The sequence below is a fragment of the Rhinolophus sinicus genome, linkage group LG04 (genome assembly GCF_036562045.2).
Source record: "Rhinolophus sinicus isolate RSC01 linkage group LG04, ASM3656204v1, whole genome shotgun sequence".
Taxonomy (NCBI): Eukaryota; Metazoa; Chordata; class Mammalia; order Chiroptera; family Rhinolophidae; genus Rhinolophus; species Rhinolophus sinicus.
This window is the reverse complement of record NC_133754.1, coordinates 27,859,507-27,882,454: the sequence shown is the minus strand read 5'-3', so window position 1 is coordinate 27,882,454 and position 22,948 is coordinate 27,859,507. Positions and strand designations below refer to the sequence as shown.

General features: G+C 32.6%; 1 protein-coding gene across 15 annotated transcripts in view; it reads left to right on the top strand.

Annotated features, from left to right (window-relative positions):
* Positions 1-22,948, top strand: part of MYCBP2 (MYC binding protein 2) — a 240,014-nt gene that overhangs the window by 60,910 nt on the left and 156,156 nt on the right. For 13 of the 15 annotated variants that reach the window (XM_074329401.1, XM_074329409.1, XM_074329408.1 and 10 more), the window contains exons 15-20: positions 2,141-2,345; positions 4,617-4,762; positions 5,138-5,239; positions 12,575-12,682; positions 19,124-19,243; positions 20,168-20,249. In XM_074329401.1, the coding sequence (XP_074185502.1) occupies positions 2,141-2,345; positions 4,617-4,762; positions 5,138-5,239; positions 12,575-12,682; positions 19,124-19,243; positions 20,168-20,249 (763 nt within the window). Of the gene's footprint in view, positions 1-2,140; positions 2,346-4,616; positions 4,763-5,137; positions 5,240-12,574; positions 12,683-19,123; positions 19,264-20,167; positions 20,250-22,948 lie in introns of those variants that run through there. The other 2 variants (XM_074329406.1, XM_074329412.1) reach the window with 2 other exon arrangements.

The following is a 22,948-nucleotide window of genomic DNA, read 5'->3' as shown; positions in this document are numbered from 1 at the left end:
AAAATCTTTTCTAGCGTGGACATTTGGGTAGTTTCTACTTTTGGTTATTATGAATAGTGTTGCTCTGAACATTTCTAGTAAATGCCAGTGAAAATATGTACGCATTTTTTGGGGGCGTGTAACTAGGGGCAAAATTTCTGGATCTTTCATTTTTCTTTAGATTTGCATTCCCTTGGCTATATATAGTTAATTAGACTGTCTTTTCAAACTACTCTTATTTTGCTTGCCTTTTTCTTAACTGATTTATAGGAATTGTTTATATATTATGTTGTACGTGTTGCAAATATCTTTGACTGACTTGTGGCTTATTTTTTATATGTATGGTTCATATGTTGCATGTAATTTTTAAATTTTGAAGACGAGTATTTCTTTTTTTTCTGTATAAATTTTTGCTTCATGTAGTCAGGTTGGAGCCTTTTTCCTCCTATATGAATTAGAGTCAGTTTTTCTGCTTGGCATTGTGATTGGCATTGCTTTGAATTTAGAGATCAATTTGAGGATAATAGTTACAGGACTGTTAGATGATTAAATGAGTAATACCTGTAGACCTGGACAGAAGTAAGTGCTCAATCTATTTTAGCTATTGTTGTTATTAAAAATAGAGTTACTTGGGCCTTCTCCTGGATTGCTTTATTGTAACTCTAGACATACGTATATCCAGTACTTGGTTATCTAAATTTTCAGCCTGTCCATAGATTAGAAGTGGCAAAATTTTTAAAAAGGCTGTATATTCTGTTGAGTTAATTTCTTGATTAGACAGATCTATACTGAGTCTGTTATAAGTGTAAGTGATAGGAGAATAAGGTTGACTAAGATAAGAGGTAAGGTGAGGAAGGTGTAACTTTGTCTTTGAGGATCTAAGTTTAGTAAGAAAGGCAAACATAAAAAATAACTACTCGATTCCCACAGATTTTCTCTTTCATTGTATGCTCTTGTAACACTATATGTTCCTTCATGATCATATCACAGTTGTATTAGTTACACTTTTCTGTATGGCTATTTGATTAATGTGTATCTTTCTAAATTACAAGCTTTATCATGGCTCATTGTCATAGTCCTCAGTGCCCAGATCAGGCGTCTACAAACTATAACCGACCCCATATCTGCTCAGTGGACTGTTTTCTGTGTGGCCCTCCAAGCTAAGAATGGATTTGACCTTTGTAAAAGGTTATTTTTTTAAAATGTGGTAGGGACTATATGGCCCACAAAGCCAAAATTATTTACAATATGGACATTTACAAGAATGTTTGCTTAATCTTTCCCTTAAGGTGAAATGCCTAGGGCATAGTAGGTGTTCAATAGTAGTAGTAGTAGTTGTAATAATAATAACAATAATAATAGGAATTATAGCACAAATCAGTTGTAATCGGGTATAAACAGGTTTTGAAGAGATAGAGGCTGGCTCTCTGGAAAAAGTGGTAAGTGTGTTCACAGGAAATGACTTGTGAGCTGTTTTTGAAGGCTAAAAAGAGTTTCTCTGGTAGATGAAGAAGAAAAAGGCATCTGGTAAATGAGGTAGGAACACAACAGATGGAGCAGAAATGAGCTGGAGCAGGTGGAAGGACATGGGATGTTTAGAAAGCGGAGGGAATTGAGGTCCAGGTACAATGTAGTTTGTCTGGACAAAAGGAGGTGGGAGCTACAGTGGAACTGCCTCTATCTTGCCGAGCACTTTTGTTTTTTAAAAACCTTAGAAAGACATTGGAGCTTTGTAAATTGTGAAGTCATAGGATCAAGTATATGTTTTAAGAAGCTGATTACTAGCAATGGGAGGATGTTTGAGAGTGGAGGGACTCAGCTCAGAGCGTCATCAGGAGACTTTGGTCTGTTGCACAAAAGTGCTAGTCGTGAGGATGGAAAGGAGGGACTAAAATCAGAAAATATTAAAAGTATGATCTACAGAAAGTAACAGCTAAGAGATGTTCCTGCCTCTCCCAGTTCTTTTTGCCGAAAGGAAATGAGGGGGACACTTATTAGTAGTACCTAGTGGTCCCTTTGTCACGCTTATATTTTAGTATTCCTTTGTGTTACTCACTTGGATTAGTATGTGATATATATTTTTTAATTGGGAAATGTAATTACCAGATTTTTAGACATGGGCATAATCTACATAAAAATTATAAACTGATTTGTCAAATAGGGTTTGGAGTTGAAAATATGGCCACTGCAATGGATGAAGACCTGGAAGAAGAGCTAGATGAAAAAGATGAGAAGTCCATGATGTGCCCTCCAGGCATGCATAAATGGAAGCTGGAGCAGTGCATGGTGTGTACTGTCTGTGGAGACTGTACCGGTTACGGAGCCAGCTGTGTCAGTAGTGGGCGTCCAGACAGAGTTCCTGGAGGGTAAGAACGTGATTCACACTGAAAAAATAAAATAGTAGTAGAAAACGTGCAGAACACATTCCAAAATGATTGCAGCATGTTCTAGTATGTGTGTCTTAAAGGCATATTGGCATATACTTATAATTCTCATAATTGTTCTCTATTATAATAATTTCTATTTTAGTTTCATTTTTACTTAAGTTGCTTTTCTTTCATTTGATTCATTTAAACCATTATTTAAAAACAAGTCATAAATTTTTTGAAGGCTTGGGCTGTACTTTCGTTTGTATTCTTTTCCTAAGACTGCTTCGATGCCAAAAATCTATTCATTTTTGTTGAACATGAATCTTTTCTGAGTAGAATTATCAGATACCATAGTCAATTAGGGATATATAATTTTCTTTTAAATTAAATTTACTGTTTGTAATTTTAGGAGTTCTAGGAACTGTCACTTCTAAAGTTGCATTTTACCTGTTTGTCCTTTTTACTCTTATTTTTACCACTTATTTTTTTCCAGGGTCCTATATTGTCATTTTAAATTTAATGTGTGAGTTTGGCAGAATCAGAATGCAGGTTTTTCCCTAGAATGTTGGGGAGAATTTTGATTCTTTTTTGTGTGTTGACATTTATAGCCAATGTAACATAATGGGGTATCCTTTGTGAGATCAAATTAATTATGACAGATCTGATCTTTGTAAGATTAGATTAATTATGATAATTAGCTGACTTTGGAAAGTAAGGGAAATTTTGTGAAGAAAGAGTCTTCTGACCTCCCCCCTCCCCGCCACTTCTGACCTCTCCATTTGACACCTCTTCAGTAGTCAGGTGCTTCTTCCCATGTAATTTCTCAATCTACTATGAGTATATTCCCTTCTTTATATTATGGCCTAACACAGTGAAATAGATCATATATAACAGGCCTTTTCTCTTAGGCTATTGAAATATTATGAGTTTTAAACAATACCTTTTATTTGCGTTTTTTAGCAATGTACATATATTTTGACTCTCTTCATGAAACGATAATATTTCCTCTACAAGGAGTTGAAATTTATCCTCCTGGATCTCTGTCAAGATATTTCCATTAGAATTGAGTATCTCTAACCTCAGAACTGAAGCAACTGATAAATATCATAAATAAATTTATAATTCTCTGGTACTTCCTAAAATTAATTATTCTTCTTTATATGCTTTCCCCCAGAGATTTATTATCAGTTTCCAGTAATTATAGATTTAAATGGACAGTTCCTAACCCAGTACAATAATTTCTTTATTAATGGAGCAGAAGTGAATACACGAATAAAGTCAACGTAAGAATATGTGCCAGGACACTAAGCACTATTAAAAATGACTTCAGTTATTATAAAATTGTGACTGCATATCTTAGATTATATTTAGAATTAAGCGTTATTTTTTAAATAGTGCCCACAGACAATTCCGCAGTTTTCACTGCTGTAGTTAGGGATCCTGCACATTGTCATTAATGCTTCCGTTTAAAAGCCAGGATTCACAGGGCACCTAGCTGTGTCTTTCAAAACTCCTGCCGGGTAGATCCTGGATAACCAGAGGCTCAACGAGGCTGTCAAAGTTTTTTGGGACTGAGTCAACAAATACTAATATAGCTACGACGTCTGCATTTATAAAATGTGTGACTAAGAAGTTAGTTGTTCACTGACCCTCTTGCCAACTTCTAGGCTTGTTCTTGTCTTCTTTATGTTATAATCAAATGCCATATGTTCACAACTAATATGAAAAGGACAAAGAAGAGGAAAAATAACAGGTAACTGAACACAGTGAAAGGAGCGAATGGAAGATGGTAGCATGTACAGGAGAGGGAGGGAAAAGGAGTCGTAGTGTATGAAGCTGCAAGCTGGGCTCACTCACTGAAGGCTGCCCAGACCTCTCTTAACTTACCTGGCAGATAAGAATGTTTGTTTATTTACCAACCAACCCATCCAGACCACTTAGTAGTAAAACTGCTGGTGGTATCTTAATTGTGAAGACTTCAAAAATATTTGTTATAGCATCTTTGAAGATAACAGAATACATTTGCATTTTCTGTAGAAATATAGCAACTATGCCTATCAGGAGCTCAATAAATTCTTGTTTTTAATTATTCATCTATTCATACCTTTTCTTAAAAATCTACATCCTGACCCTGATCAGAAGGGGTGATTTTATTGCTGACTCATTTAACTTAATCTTAAAACTGCATAAAAAATGTTATAGAAAGAGTTTTAAGGAAAGAGTAAAAAGATTTCAGTTAATGTATTTTGTTTGTTTTTTGTTTTTTAGGGTCTGTGGTTGTGGTTCTGGAGAATCTGGCTGTGCTGTGTGTGGATGTTGCAAGGCTTGTGCAAGAGAGTTGGATGGTCAAGAGGCAAGACAGAGAGGAATTCTGGATGCAGTGAAAGAGATGATACCTTTAGATCTTCTGTTAGGTAATTAGCTTTACTGTACTAGACATCTTGCCCTCAACTCAGTAATTTGGATAGCTTAAAAAATTTCTATTAGGTATATGCTAGAAAATTAAGATAGTTAATTATGCAATATTGCTTTTATGGTAATTGACACTGTCATTAATTAAAGGATGAGATTCTTTTTCTGTTTTTTGCTAAGATTCTTACAATAAAAATAACTTGTGTTTTAGACAGTTTTGTTAGCTTTTACTTTCCCAAATTTCATACAGTTCTCTCATATCTTATATAGTGTGTGTGTGTGTGTGTGTGTGTGTGTGGATGGACACACACACACACACACAGAATTTATTTATTTATGTATTTATTTAATTTATTTATTTTTCCCCAATCATCTAGCTGTCCCAGTACCCGGGGTTAACATTGAAGAACACCTTCAGTTACGACAAGAAGAAAAACGGCAGCGAGTAATCAGGAGACACAGATTAGAAGAAGGAAGAGGTAAGAAGTAGCTACAGAGAAAAAGTATATGAAAATTTGTTTTCTAACCCTATACTGAGAGACCATCGAAAAGTTTGCAGAATAGGCTGATTTGCTAAGAAATACAAATTAAAATTAGTGACCTTCTAGTAACTCATGAAAATAATATGAAAATATTCGGGATGTTTATGATTGTGCTGATAACGTACATTTAATTCAGTAGAATATTTATAGCATATATAAATATTTATATATGCTATATAAATATAGCATATAGCTGTTAAAAAAAGAAAAAAAAGAATTGTTGTACTATCTGCCAAGCATCAAAAACTATTAGCAACTTTTTAAAAAATACAAATTTTAATAACTTTCTTTCACCCAGATTTTGGACTCATCTATTTCACCATAAACAAGTTTAATATAGTATTTTATTTCCTATTTTCCTGGTCATTTATAATCATCACTTGGGCATAGTCCTATGACTCTCTATTCCAATCCAATGCATAATTATGCCTTTATGTGTCTGATTTTATTCTGGAAAAATCTTATTCTGGTTATGTACAAGAAGGGTAAGTTGGAGAGTCTGCAGGTTTTAATTGCAAAGATAGATTTCTTATGTTTTCCTCATTGTTGATAATCATTTCTCAGCCTAAAAATACATTTAATTGTGGTTGTAATAGGTATTTTAGTATATATCCAACAAGTAGAGATAAATATAAGTATTACTAAAGCTATTTTTGTTCAGTAGAACCTTTTTTGTAAGATTAAGACAAATTATTATACAGTTCTGTGATTTTATTCCGCTGCTCAGCAAACTCTTGATTAGAAATAGTTGCTGATATTGTATATTTTAAATACTTACTAAAAATGACATGATATTTGATACATGAGATAGAATCTATTACCTATTTAGCCATCAGCATTCTTTTTTTAATGTAAAATGGAATAAGTAGTAAAATACGTAGCACACATGGTACATTCTGTTTTTATTAAATTTAAGTTGTAAAACATATGCTTGGAACTTAATGATTGTTCTTCATAGTACCTTACAAGCAATGTTTATTAATTGATACAGTGAATATTTGCAGTTAGTTTGGCTTTGTTTACATAAAAGTATTGACTTTAATGAGATTAATGTATATACTGTCATTATTTACATAATATAAATATGTGGGGAAATTACACATTAAATGTTTTGTAGAAAATTGGATAAAAGTTAAGTTCTGGGTTTTTATGACATGTTAATTGAGTGATAATTCCTTAATGATATGATTTGCTTAAAGTTAATTTTTAGTGTATCTTTTTACTATCTTTTTTTCTTTTTTTGGACATATTAGGTTGACTCATATGAATTGACCTACAAAACCCAGCAATTGCTTATGTTTCTACCAAAGTATAGCAAATTCTTATGACAACTTTAATCACTTGCCTAATGCTGTATACCTTGTTAATCTTTTTTCTTTCTCTATGAAAAGCTATTCTTCTCTAGCTAGTATATTTCTGCATATCAGAAGTAAAAGGACATTGATTTTGCATTGATTATTCAACAAAACTTTGTGATTGCACAGTGTTCTTTTGCCATTTGTTTTAAAATGCATCAAAGACCTTTAAAACAAACTCTAACCTTTTAAATGTTAAAGAAAACCTCCATTTAAAATTTTATAGAACTTACATTATAGTATCTGACTTTATAAACACAGATTTAGGTTCCAGGCAGTTGGTTTGTGACAAATTAGTTTCATCTGCACTCCTCAATATATACAAACACTTCTTCAAATTACTGGTGCACAAAAGGTTTGTCTTATTTTTATTTTTCGGTTGAGCTCTTTCTTACACATACCATCCTCTTTCATTTTTGTTAAAACAAAATATGTAGTAAATTTCTTGATGGGTTAAGATCTTCGTTATGGACCTTAATTATGGCAGTTGTTGCTTTGCCTGCTACTGAAATTAACTGAAATTCGTGCATATTAGAACTATGTTCTTATTTTGCAGTCACCATGGTTACTGTGGAATCATGCATGTGTTTCAGTTAATACAGTACTGTGCAAGGAGAAGCCTGCTTGTGCATTTTATTTTGTAAAAATAACTTTTAAACAAGAACATTTTTTCCGTTTTTAAAAAGTCAAACTTCAGATTCTTATTCAGTGGCTTTGGAAAATCTTTATACTATAAAACAATACAGTGATATGATACTTTTATGATCTTTATGTTCCTTCTCAACACTCCATTACAAGCAATTTCATAAGAAAACAAATTTTTATAAGAAAACAAAATATAGACAGAGATATACCCACATTTACATAGGAAAAAGTTAGAAAGATAATTATCAAAATGTCAATAGTTGTTTTTACTGGAAAGTGAGTTTATAGGTGATTTTTATTTGGTTGTTTACAATTTGTTTCCTAAATGGTTTCCAATATATGCATATTACTCTATAAACAAAATAAGAGTTGTGTTTTAAAACTGAAGCCATTGTTTCTAAAAAACATAGTCTAGTTCTAAGGCATTTATATTTTACCGTTGTTCTTTAAAAATGGTTTTATTTTAATTGGATGGAGGAATCTCTTTCAGGTACTGTGCTTTTCAGTATTTTAGGGCAGTGATTTTTCAAGTGATCTCAGCGGGACCAGCATCACTTGGGTACTTGCTACAATTGCCTGTTCTCAGGCCTCACCCCAGACTTACGGAATCGGAAACTTGGGGAGCAGGCCCAGGAAACTGTTTGAACAAGCCCATTAGGTGGTTCTGATGGTGCTGAAGTGTGAGAACCACTGCTCTAGGGCAGTAATGTTCAAAGTTTGTTCCATGAACCTCTACGTAAGAATCAAGTGAGTCAAAGGAAGCAGAATTTCTGCGTGACGTTCCTGGATACAGATTTGAGTCACATGCACAGTGTTGCAGGGCTCTTGTTTGGCACCTTGCTAGAGACCATTGTTAGTCCTGTTTTGTCATCATGAGGAACAGGAATGTCAGACAAATTTTAGCACTCCAACTGCCACACATCTTGTCTTTTTGTTTCTTGGCCTACACTTGTTACTGTCTATTTATTATTGATTGATTGATTATTATTTTTTATCTTCATTAGATTTACTGGGGTGACATTGGTTAGTAAAATTACACAGGTTGCAGGTGTACAATTCTGTAAAATACATCATCTATATATCACATTGAATGTTCACCATCCAGAGTCAGTTCTCCTTCCATCACCATATATTTGACCCCCTTTATCCTTGTTACTTTTTAGATACTTACAGTTTAGTAATATGTTAGTAATTATACTCATTAGTAATTGGCTTTTACCTATGTAGAAATTTCAGAACTTCAGGATTATATTATGTTAAATCATTTTGCTCATTTTATCTATCTCATCTTATTTATTGTTTCAAAGTTGATTAGAATTTTAGGACCTCATTCTTATACCATGTTTCCCGGAAAATAAGACATAGCCGGACCATCAGCTAATGCGTCTTGTAGAGCAAAAATTGATACAAGACTTGGTCTTATTTTACTATAAAATAAGACCGGGTCTAATATAATATATGTAATGTAATGTAATATAATATAATATAATAATATATAATGCCAGGTCTTATATTAATTTTTGCTCTGAAAGATGCATTAGAGCTGATGGTCCGGCTAGGTCCTATTTTTGGGGAAACACGGTATTAAAACTTTGCTCAGTGAGCCTTAGGCCTATTGATGTAATTCAGCTCCTGTTTATGACACATAGTCTCTATAATGGAATGTGCTATTGAAACCCCAAAAAAGCAGTCTTATTACAGCTTTTTAATAAATTTGGAACTTTGTCTTCAATTTTTTATGATATTAATCTTCCACATACTATTTTTCTTAAATACAGAGTGCCAAAAAGATGTATACACATTTTAAGAATGGAAGAAAACTGTATTAAAATTGTAATACTCAATATATACTGTAAACAAAAGATGAATACAAGTCACGTTTGACTTCTGCAATTATAAGTGGTGCTCAAAGTGGTTACCAGTAGCATAATTTTAATACAGTTTTTTCCTTTCTTATAATGTGTATACTTTTTTTGGGGCACCCTCTGTATGTAGTCAATAATATTCATTTGCAGATTTATTTCATTGACATTTGTGATAACTTTTAGTTTGTGGTAACTTTTAGATTACATAGGGTTGATTGATGTGTAAATTCTCTGAGAGTTGTATTAACTTTATAAGTGAAGTGCTTGTTCAGTGGAATTTTCAAGTATAGCTCTCTAAGTTGTTAGAAGGACTACTGGGAAATTGTATCAATGATCTTATCTTTAAATTCCTGTCAGTGTTGTATTGTAAGAAAAACTAAGCACAAATAAGCTCCCTTCTTTCTTTTCCCCCTAAATGTCAGATCAGAGTTTCATAATGGTGAGCAATAGATGGGGTGAGCTTATGCGTATGTCTTGGTTTGCCTGGGAGCTTATGCATATGTCTTGGTTTGCCAATCCCATTTTATGCCCTCTGTCTGGGCATATTTCTTAATAGCGCCTTCAATAGGTTCTCATTTGGATAATAAGTTATATTATTATCCAACTGTATAGCATGGTGGTTAAGGGCATGGGTTCTGAAGTTAGACTTTGGTTCAAAGCCTGGCTTCTTAATTTTTACTGGGAATTGAACCACTCTGAACCTCAGTTTACCTTACCTTTAAAGTGGGGATTACAACTGTACCTACTTAACTAGGGATGTTAATGGGAATTAAGTGATATGTGTGAAAATTCCTGACATACTACTGAGCTCTAAGTAAATGTTTGATGATGATGCTAGTCCTTGAAGGCTGTTCAGTTGACTTCTGTTCTTCCTGGATTTGATTCTTGGCCTTGGCTGGATTGCTTTTCTCACAACGTTGGGATGCTAATCACAAAACTTCGGTTATTATTAACAAAATCCACCACAGCATATGTAGAATAAAACAGATTCCATTTTAATAGAAATACAATCAATTTACCATAGTTACAAATTAGAATGTAGAAACAAATTTACTATAGTTTGTCTGTCTAATTTCAAAGTAATTGAATTGTTGTTGTATTATCATTTCACACTACTGTGATACAGTATTGTTTTTTCCCCTTAATGTTACATCAGAAAAAAATTTTCATACTTTATTGCAATGCCATATTAAAGTAATACAGGAGTTTAGGTCAAAGGATTTCCACAAACCTATCCTTTAATTAAATTATTGTTTTTATTTCATTGTCATCTTCTAATCAAGTTTTACACATTTCTAATTGCACCACTGACTGAATTTTGTGTTTTGAATATTTGCTTAGTTACAGTATATACATTTTTATATGTTAGTAGTGTTTTTTCCTTGGCTTGCCATTTTCCTCCACCAAGCAAATGAGATTTAGTCCAATATTTATACTTCCATGTCTTAATCCATTATAATATAATTATGGGTGGATATCTATGCATGTGTGAAAAAATAGTCATATGTTTATTTACAAAAATGATACTGTATTATATATGCAATCTTTGTAACATCTTTTTTTCATTTTATAATACACACATTAGGTCAGTAAATATGGATCTACCACATTCTACTTAGTAGCTAGATAACATTTCATAATATGGCTATACTTCAGTTTTTTCAACTGTTATTTTGTTGATGGGCATTCAGGTTATTTTTTAGGGTTTTGTATGTTTTGCTATAATAAATACTCTTAAACTTCTAGCCATATGTATTGGATATATTGGAGTTTTTGTTCATAGTTTCCCAGAAATAGACTATGTGGGCCAGAGAATGTTTATGTTTTAAATTTTTAATAGATATTTCAAGTTGTTTTTTAAATGTTAGTTTGGAATTTATCCAAACTAATGTATGAATGTGGCATTTTCCTCTAGCATCACCTGTATTAGTTATTCTTATTAATTTTTGCAACAATTAACAGTGTTATTTCTATCTAGTCATGATAGATAATATTCTTCGTGTTTCATAGAATTGGTGCTGCTTGTATTTTTTATACATACTTAAGACATAATTAAAGTATACCTTTTCTACCAATTTTTTAATATTTAATGAAGGGTACTTTGGTGTTTAATTTGACATATGTCAAATTTTATAACAGGGCAATAGTTTCATTTTGTTCCATTGTGTTCCATGGTTAGAAAAATTCATTATAGCTGAAGATCTGTAGAGAATCATGATGAAACTTGTCTTAATTAAAAATGTTCAGTGCTCATATACTGTCAATTTTCTTTTCAAATACTGGTAACTTCTCAACTGTCATACTTAGAGTGTTTTGAAATTTGCAGGTATTTTTAATGTTGCTAAAACTCAAGGAAGTTTTAGTTCTGTTCTATGAGAAAAGAACTGAAATTTTAAGGTATAAAGTTTCTTCTCCAGCTAAATGATAATGGGGGAAAGCAACTTTAAAATTTTGTTTAAATTAATTGTGTATACATTTTTCCCTTGAATACTATGCAGGGGAAATAACTGTAATCTATATGAGTATGTATTTGTGTATGTATGAATAAGTTCATAGTGGAGCTTCAGAAAGAAATGATTTAATGACAGATGGTTAATGATTCATAAATGTTACTGGGTTTAGATTCCTGGGATTCTTTAGCATAAATTTGAAGCTCAGTTTATCCGTGTTCCTGTTTTTGTGTATCAGGTTACAGACATTATGCACAAAATTATATTTATCATGTTTAGAAAATCAAATACAGCTACAATTCTGTCTTTACAAAACAGTGATTTTCTGTGTGTGTGTGTGTGTGTGTGTGTGTGTGTGTTTGTGTGTGTATCAGATCATAGTAATTTTTTGTGTCTGTTTTGTGTTTGGCCATCTTGTTTTCTTACCTCTATGACAGAATGTAGTTAAGTCAAAAGCATTTATCTTGGTTTTGTAGCAAGAGTGGTATGTATATTTAATCTTGACCTTGTTTAAATTTGATCATTAATATAAAAATTAGTTGTTTTTTGGTACATCAATAGGAAAGGTATCTGTTTTTAATGAATGTATGCTTTAGTAAGTTTGATATGTTAAAATATTTGTAAAATAAAATCTGTAAGATTAAATATTTTATTTATTGTAATTATACTTTCTTATTATTTGAGACCGTTACTATCTGATCATTTTATAACTATAAAAGATTTTTGCTATGTAACTATAAGATATTAAAGATATTTAAGATACTAAAATTGTGTATGGAATGGTGAACAGGTTATGGTTGGGGGTGGAGGATTAACATGGGGGATTTGGGAGAAAAGTATAATGTCCAAAACAGTAAAGAACAAATTTCCATGCTTTTTAGTTTGAATTATTTTTGTTCATTGTAGTGTTTTCATTTTGTGAGCTTTTCTATGCACATGCAAAATGTTTCTCCTCAGGCCCCCTTGTATTTGCTGGTCCTATATTTATGAATCATCGAGAACAGGCTCTAGCCAGACTCAGATCCCATCCAGCACAGCTAAAGCATAAACGGGACAAGCACAAAGGTATTTGGACTTCCTTATCAACTAGGTGGGAAACTTTCCCAATTTCTTCCACTCATTTGAATTTTGTCTCTGGGAAAATGCACAACCCTAATTCTTCTACTTTACTTCTGTCATTATTATATAGCCTGAGGAGAAAGAACATGTTGAAAGTCGTACTGTTTGTCAATGACTATCAATTTTATTTCATTTTTTTTGTTAACTTTAAGAAGACATTTTAAAAAATATATCTTTTTTTTCCATTTTCAAATTCAGTAATGTTAAGGGAAGGTGGAAAAAGTAATAATTGCTTTCTGTTTTTATCCTTTATTATCTGTTCTTAGATGACTACCATCTGGCATTGTACTTTTTTTGTTAATGCTGTTTATTTGCTTTAGAATTAACAAAATTACTAAATTCAGTGTATAAAGTAATAATGAGTTGACTGCTATGACACTTTTCCATTGTTTTAATGTTAAAGTTTATATACAAAACACACGATTTATTTGATGTTTGAAGGTCAAATATGATAGGTGTAAGCAAAGACTGAGTTATGTTGACCGTAGTGCTCAGGAACTGTGAGAGGTCTCAACAAGTCTGGAACTGACTAGGAATCTGTTATACACAGTTCTTTGAGGTATAAGAGTTATGGCTGAATTTAAAATATTCCTAAATCAAGCTTATTTTCTTTTAAACCACAGGTTATGGGTCAACTAAAATCAGGAAAGTATTTCATACAGATAATTTATAAATTTATATATTAATTCTGCCTTGAATCCTGGCATGTGAACCAGGCCTCTTTGATTAGTGCAAGTTACAGTTACTATTTTCCTAAATGTTTAAGGTAAATTTCACCAAACAGAATAGAACGTTTTAAAAACACATAGTCCACATAGCCAAATTAATCCAACTAATGTTTTGTGTTTTATTTTTTTTGCTGTAAAACTGTATAATTATAGACTAATTTTATTTTTAAACTTTCACATACAATATATTATAATCACTTTATTTGCTTCTCTAATGTTATCAGTTTGCCACTCAAAGCAAAAACACAAAACAGACAAAAATTTCTGGTTTTAGTAAAAGCACACACAAATAGAGTACTACTTATTTTCAGTAGAATTAAAAAATGAGAGTATTTTAAATCTATTGCTATTAACCATAGTAAAATTTGTGATTGCTGTATATACTAAGTGCTTTGTCAATACCATAAATATTTAAATATAAGGAACAATATTTTGGGTATGCTATGTAAGTTATTGTAGTTATTGCCAGAATCTCTGATCTCATATTTTCTACTATGCCACTGTTAGAACAGATTTTCTTAGTGTCTTTTTCCTCCCAATTATAAAACACTGAAGTTTTCCTAATACTTTACCTGAGGTTAAATATTCACTTTTTCATGAAACATTTTAAAACTTTTTCAGGTCCATTTTAGTATCTATGGACAAACATCTTCAGTATTCCAAAAATTTAAAATGAAATGCTAAGTGGAGACTAAATTTGCAAATTTAAAACAGACAATGTCACATTGATTAGCTATAGAAATTACTCAACAATAGCTACACAATAGACTTATTCCATCTCGTCTGTCACAGGGTTACTTGTAGTAACCTCTTTGGAAGGACTTATTTTATAGTATTACAGTGTAGGTCCAGTTTTTTAACATCAGATTTTATGGTTTTATTGAGTGAAACAATTTAATCTCTTTACCACGAAAATTTAAGTTTAAAGTGTAAGCAATGGTGCCCTATTTTATACAGAGTATGAACTTGACAGTTACTAATTTCTGTGCACCCACAAATTCTCTCCCCCTTATCATCTTTTACATTCATTTTCCCTGTCATTTAATCATCTCATCATTCATTGCTTTTTACTCTTGCTACATCTTTTAATAAGTGTGTTTTGTACATATATTTTTCTCTATTTTCTTACCCTATTTGTTTTCCACTTTGAAATTTATTGTGTTCTGTCTTACATTTAATTATATTGGTGGTATAAATCATAGGATGATAATAGTTAAATTTTCCTAGAGTATGACTATTTTGTTTGGATGTGTGGAAGGTAAGAACTGTGGATTTATTGTTAACAAGAGTGAGTTCTAAGATGGAAAGTTGGAGAGCTTCTGGCTGATTGGAGAGAATTCAGAGAAGGTCATGGAATTCATTCTATACAAGCAAATTTTGACTAGAGGCAAAATAAGAGTATGTAAGGCTGAATCAATAAGTATAACATCTAATTCATATAACATACAGTAAGTTATTTTAAAAGTGTAACCATAGACTATATTTCAAACAGACCCCTGGGTTAACATTTGTTTCAGCTGTTCAGCACCTTACATAGGAAAAGATTTTAATACAGTGTTCCTACTTAGGAACATCTGAATTGTTCTGGAGACAGTCTTGATAGCTGTCTTGAAGTGACTGATGTGAAAACCCAGCACACTTACAAACATCTGTGTGTTTCTTCACGTCTGTTTCTGTTTAGAAATGGAAATATTATAGCCTTTGGAATTAGGCTTCAGTTTTAATCCTAAAATTATCATTTACCAGAACTGTGTGGCCATTCATACATTTCTTAATCTGTTTGGCTTTCATTTTCTTATTTTAAAAATAAGAATGGTAATTCCTAATTGATTATGTCGATATGAAGTTTAATATAAGATACAGATGAGGGTATATATAAATACATACGTGTGTGTACGTATATATATATGTATATATATATATGAATATATATACATATATACATATATGTATGTATTTATATGTATTTTTTTTACAACTAGAAATCCTCCATGAATACTGCTTTAATTCTTTGAATTAAATTGCTTTCTCTTTTAGAATTATGCTAAAAGTACAAAATTTGAGGTTTGTTAAATGTGTAATTAGTTTATTTTTACAAAAAGATTGACGTTGTCAGTTATTTTTGGTGGTAAAAACGCATGAGTCTTATTTTTTATCAAACTCCAAAACTGCTCTACCGTTTATTACTTTGGGATGGTTACTTATTCCCTCTAAGCCTTAGTTTTCCCAACTGTAAAATGGAATAACAATACCTATGTTATCAGATTATTATATTGATTAAAGAAAGCAAAAGTAGTGGATATTGATTGAGCACTTTTCATACATTATCTCACTTAATCTTCGTAAGAGCCTTGTGAAGTAATGTACCGTTATTGCTATGTTAACAGATGGGAAAGCTAAGACTTGCAAAGTCCAATGTCCAGTTGTCTAGTAAATAGTAGAACCAGAATTTCAGTCCAGCTCTCTGAGACTCCAGTTCCCAAAAGCACTTACCCAGTTTACTATTTAAATTTTCACAGTGTTTATGTAGCACAGATTGTTTAGCAAATTATAGTTGCTACTACTTTGCTGTTTTATTTTAGTGATTTTGCTCAAAGTGCTCATTGTGTTTTGTGATACTTTTTGTGATATGCATGACCAAAAGATTACCCCAAAAAGTGTAGCTTTAAATGAAAATGAAAATTAAGTCATTTTGATACTGAATCCTCTTTTCTCTATGTGTATACATAAATATATAAATAAGATATATATATAAAACGTATATACACACAGAGACGATATTTTAGATACATATCTGTTAAAACTTTATAGCTGTTAGAATTTCAATATCACAAGAAATATGTATGAACATACTTATATTAGGGTAAATATGGATATACTTATTCCTAAATGGCCATTTATAAGAATGTTCAGACCAAATTTTTCCTACAAATCTGAGATTAATTTTATTGCTACTCATTAACACTTCACTGAATAATAATGAGCTTGAGCAAAATTAATCTTCCTGAATTTCACTTGCTGATTCTTGGAATTCACACTAAATTTTTGGCTACTTATTAGGTACCTTTTTTCTTTGATATACTTTTATAAATTTCTAAATTATTAGAATTATACTTCATTTTTTAATTGGCATCAAATACCAGATATAGTTGTGTATGTATATTTTAAAATTCCTCCACTGCTGCTGCTAATAATCAACAACCTCATCCCTATTTATTTTTACTTGTAATAATATTTTCACCATTTGTAATAATTAAGAAACTATATAGATAACAGGTTTGTTTAGATGAGCTCGAACAAAATGTTTCTGGTATTATTTTTACCTTTAAATAATAGCTATAACTCTTTTAATTACTATGGTTTTAATCAGTAAATTACCAGCCTTTTATTTGTCTTTCCCAGATTTTATGTCTCTGTTGTAGGATTTGTGTTTATATTTAATCGTTGACTCAAGGGAGTGGGCAAATTCCAAAGTAAAAGATTCTAACTAGGCATCAATCCATTTATATAAAGTGCAATGATACTTGTAATATTGAATTTAATTAAGTCTGGCAAAATCATATAAACACAATTTGTTTTCTGTGTTAAATCAGATTTGGTTTTAATAATTAGACATTTTTACCAGTTGAGATAAAGCTGTGAAATTTCTACACATCTGTCATCTTATTTACATTGTCTTCGGAAACTGCATATTTATTTTTGTATAGGCCCTTGTTTGTATTTAACTATTCTACACTCTTTCCAAGATGAGGAGTCTTTGAACTAAGAGTATATTTCGTTTTGGATAGAATAAAACCAAATGCTCTGATTCTTTATTTTTTATTTTTTTTTGTAGCCCATCCTTTCTTGCAGCTTTATTTGGCAAACCCACGTTAGATAATTTAGCAGAAGAGGAATCATATTCTCTACCCTATTTATAGTAAAACCTCTCACTAATTCAGAATTTATGATATTTCAGATGTAGTATTTGTGATTTTTTTTTTTGAGTAAAAAATTCAAAATAATTTCTTCCTCTGAATTTTCAGGGTCATACTTTTAAGGGGAAACCTGTCTAAAATCACTAGCTTTTCAAACCAAGGGCTCAAGAAATGAAGGATTCCTTCAACGTGCCTTCAACCTCTGGGTCCAGCAATTAATTCTTGTATGTTAAAGGACTTTTATGTTTATGGTACATTTTTATGTAATATAGGCCTATTTTGAATTATAATGTAGGTAACCACCTTTTATTTATTGTAGCATTTAGTTTAATCTATAATCTGTACTGCTTGAAGGTAATAAAATTGAATTTGTACTTAAATGTTCTCTGATTAAGACCTTTTCAGTATGTCATGTAGGCCAACCCATTCTATGTTATTCCGAATTAGTGAGGTTTTACTGTCCTAGTGTTATGAGTTTAAAGCTTTTCAAAATGATAGTCATTTAGTTATAGAAGTTAGGCTATAATTTAGGCCAATTTTGTCTTACCTTGTTATCACTAGAGGTTAGAAATATTAGCTATAAAAGGGTAATGTGAACCATGAAATGATTTGATGTTATTCTGCTTAGTGTTTTAAAATGGGCAATGAAAATACAGAATTAATAATGTGTCTGTAGATCTACCTGTGTATCTGCATATTGTACACATTTATGTAGAGTTGTTTTGGCACAAGAGAGTGGCTTAGACTAGTTGACCATTTGAAATTCCTTTTAGTTTTACATGTATTCAATGTGCAAGGAATTTGAATCTTGATGATATGGAGGTCATAGTCTAGTGATGTGTAGTTTTAGATGAGGAAAAGTAAGTTGTCTCCCTTATTTACACATTCCAAATAAAGGTTGTATATTCTGGAATGTGTTGGTTTTTATGTTACAGTTAGAATGCCAGAATATTCAAAGCCAAGTGTAGAAACCAGGGAAGGGCTAAAGAAAGCTTAAGGGAGGAAATGATAAGAAGGTAAGGAGTGAAAAGAAGAAAGGTTTGGTTGAGAGGAGTTAGTGATTGTGAGCCAGAAGAAGGCCACAAAGCAGAATGGCTGAGGAGCAGGTGGGACGGGAAAGATGAATCAGAGTAAGCCATTGAGCTGTAATATAATGGATAAAACTATTTGGTGTTTACAACTTTTTTAAAGTTTAATTGAGGTTAGTAAAATACTGGTGGACAGAGTAGCCTTTCTGTGTTTGGCCTTTCAGCAAGGCCAGTGGGGTGTCCTCAAGCTAAAGTTGTCTTTGGAAGAGTCCCAGGTGTTTGTGAATCAACTAGAATTTTTTTTTTTAATGACTAGTACTAACAATATCACTAAGTGTAAAATAATTGTTAAATGACTTTGCATGCAGTTATTTTTTGTGCAAACTAAATTTTTCCATATAAATTATTACATGTAGAATTTTGTTTCTATTTAATGACCTGTTTACATTACATAACTGATTAGCTTAATAGGTTTTATTCATAACCAGATCTTTGTTTTTATTGATTTAGTGATATTTACAAACAGAAGTATATAGTATTATCTTTCAAAATTGCTTCTTTGCAGGTAGATTCTTGATCTATCACTTCTAACAGCTGCAGATTCTTCTTGCTTGTTTCTTTTAACATGTTTCTCTTGTTCTTCCATAGTAAACTGATTTGAAATTTTATTGTGAAGATGAATAATGGCTTAATTACACATTGTAACACTTACAGATGGAAGTGGAGAACGAGGAGAAAAGGATGCAAGCAAAATCACAACGTATCCTCCCGGCTCTGTGCGGTTTGACTGTGAGCTGCGGGCTGTACAAGTCAGCTGTGGATTTCACCATTCAGGTAGCAGCTGGAACTTTAGGGTATAACGACATTTTTACAATTGTGCTACATCATTTGTTTGTTTAGTTTAGACAGTGTATCTGTTCATTGTGTGTTAAAAGCTATCGTGTGGCAATATCTCTCAAATCTATTAAAGCTTCCTATTTATTACAGAATTCCTTTTAAAACCTTTGGTATGATGTAATGGGTACTTGTGCAGAGATCTGACTGTTAGTGTCTTCTGATGAACTTATAATTCAGTTCAGGAAATTTCTGAAGATGAAAGAATCCCTGAAATTTCTTTTAACTCTAGAATTCTGTGATTTTTATACTCTGGTCTCATATTTTGTTACGCAAGGAGAAATGTGCACCAACAAATTAATTTTTTTAATGTTAAAAAATAAATTTTTAGTAAAGTATTGCATTTGGGTTATGTGGCTTAGGTTGTATATTTAGCCTTTATAAAAATAAAAAATGTTAAATTCATTGATGCTAGGTATAATTCCTTATTTGATAAATCACTGACAGGTATTAAAGTTCTGACATTTCATTGATATTGTACGTAATTAAATAGAGTGCAAATATATCTGCTACCTATATAATTATCCTAGATATGAGACGACAATATTTTATATGGAGTTACTCATTAAAAAAATTTTACAGTTGACCCAAACCAATGTTTTATTAAATATTAGTGTTATTAAATGGAATTTATACAAATTTTAAAGTATGTATCATGAAAAACATTGTATTTTTATAGCCTATAAAAATATTTTAAAGAACTGAAATCATATTTATTTTTTATTAAATGTAAATTTGTGCTCAATTGCCCATGTGAGCACAAATAGTGCTCAAAGTGGTGACAATTACACTGCTTTCAGTATGGTGTGATAGAAATATAAACTACATATAATGAAAAAATAAAACTCTGTATTTTGGTTTCAGTGGTTTTAATGGAAAATGGAGATGTCTATACATTTGGATACGGGCAGCATGGGCAGTTAGGACACGGAGACGTCAGTTCCAGGTACTATAACTTGTGTCAAGATACTGTTTTCTGTTTTCTTTTCTTCCTGTTTCTTTCTAACTATATATTTCCATACCTAAAATAGTATTTATACCACTATTTTATATAGTGTGGTCCTTACATTATTGGTGGTTCTTGATTTTGTGGTTCAGTGCTTTTGTGGGGATAGATGATTTTGTAATTTCAGAAGAAAAGTTGATTTACATCTTATACATTCAAAATGTGAGTGATTATGATTACCACAAAATTCTACTGTGTTCTTAATAATTATTGTCTTTTTGAAGGTTGTCATGGCCATAGAAAGGACAATGACTATCCCCAAATTGCATTTAAAAAAATGAGTAGTAGATTCATTCATATTTCTTGATGTTGTCTGTTTTGAAATTTTGGTCTAAAATTAACAGAAAGTCATTGACGCTTTTGAATAATTTTCAAACTAAACATAATGGTCTCTCAGAGAAACTGTTTTGACTTATTCAGCATAATAAGGAACTAATCGTGGTAAAGACTACTAGCCATTTCCTAATATTTGTTCTTCCCCATTGACTTGATAGTGGAGTTTGAGTTGGTGACATGACCACGCAGCCAAAGACTTCACAATGTTTCTACTCCCATTGCAGCCAGATAAGGCTGTGTGAACTAAAGAGATAGGTGCAGCTTTGGAATCCTGCTGTTAGAGGGGTGGGATATGCTTCCATTTCCGCTTCTTCCCTCCCAGCTCTCTGCCTGGAATCCATGCATGGTGTTGGGAACTGGAGAAGTCATCACAGCGATCTTAAGTTGGAAACCATGTATTGAGAATGGCAGAGCTGCAAAGTACAAGGAGTCTGGACCCTTGACACCATGGAGCCATGTCAGCTCCTTCCTTGCAGTTGGATACTTAACCAAGAGAGAAATAAACCTTTATCTTGTTTAAATCCCTGTTATTTTGGCTTCCATTACAGCGGTTGAATCTATATCCTGCTAATATAGTGAAGGTGTTTTTGGTCAAACGTATAGAAAATCCATCTTTATTAGTTCAGTTCTTCCAAGAAGAAGATGCTTAGGATTAGATGTGCGAATAATTTATTGGTAGAAAACTTGTGTGAAAGATAGAAGGGAAAAAAGTAGAACTAGACAAGGAAAACCTCCAGACACAATGTAAGTCTGACCCCTGTGGGATAAACAAAGCAGGAAAAAGGATAGATAGAGCAGGAAGAGTCTAGATTATAGTGCAGCTCTGAGATAGTTTCAGCAAGGCCAGTGGGGTGTCCTCAAGCTAAGGTTGCCTTTGGAGGACTCTTAAACTGGCAGGATGGGCCTGTCTTAATACCTTTACCGTGCTCAGCACAGGTGTTAGCATCCAGGGAAAGAACGGCCATAGGGACCCAAAGGGGCAGCATGGGGGGGGGTCAACTCTGCTCCCTGTAGCAGGTTGTCTTAAAGATCTGAGTGATGCACGCGTGTGGCCTCCCACCACTGAAACCAGGCTTGTTTATCAAGTCTGGAGATAATTAGGGCAGCTTCAGGCCAGACTTGACTCATTAATTCAGTTCGCCACAAGACCTTTCTTTCTTTTTGTCTTTCTACTCTGCCTCATTCTCCCCTGTAGTCATTAGTTACCTGCCAGAGTCAACTGGGCCTGTATGGTTTCTCATTCATGTACAGTAAATTAATCACGAAATAAAATCCAATATTTTCATTTTGTTCTGGAACCACTCCATGTCTGTGGCAGGGATGGAATTATGCCATTTACATAGAAAAGACCAGTGATTCTTCATCTTGGCTGCACAGTGGAATTACTTGGGGGACTTCAAAAATACTATGTCTGGATTCTACATCTAGAATTTCTAAGAAGTATGTGTTGGGGATGAGGGGTGGTATTGGAGGCAGCAAGGGTAGTGTTGTATAGGATGTCAGCATCAGTCTTTTTCTAAAAGCTGTCCATATTCTGATGCTCATCCAGGATTGAGAACCACTGTCTGCCCCTAGAGAGCAGGGTCAGATCCATTTGTGATGCATGCAAAACGGAGATGAAATGGAATGTAAAGTTACTTTGGTGAATGTTCCTAAAGAGATGATTGGCGTATCTTTGAGTGGAACTTCTCACTAAAAACACAAGTGAAATCTACATTTGACACTGTTGTCAAGAGGTTTGTAAGATTAGCACAATCTTAATGACAAATATTGTGCTTATAAAGAGAGCAAAAGGTCTTTGGCAGAGTTACTTTATCAAATGTCACTGGATGTGGCATTTGGATATTGGACACTGGATATGACAATATGAGTGGCTTGCAGGGTTGGGCAGTTCCTATCACAGGTGTTGGAGGCAACCAATATTTTGCTTCAGTCGAATGACCTCACTGATACGCAGAGACTGAGTCAGGACTTGTAGTTTGTATGGAGAAGAATTTGGCAAAGTTTTGTTCTGTTTCTCACTGAAGATTCATGACACAGGAGAAGAGGGTTTTTATTATGATCATCATCATTATCATGATTGTTATTTAGCTGGTGATCGATCCTTTTGTGAGCATGCTATAAACTGGGGAAGTGAGACATAATGGAGCATCATCGTGTGTGCAGCAAGGACGGTACTTCCTCACAGATCAAACTTCGTACGTGATGTCATTCCACAGGAAATGGGCAGATAGCTATATTTCGTGGTCTTGACTGAGTGGAAGAGAAATAATGAAAGTCATGACTGTAATCAAATCACAGCC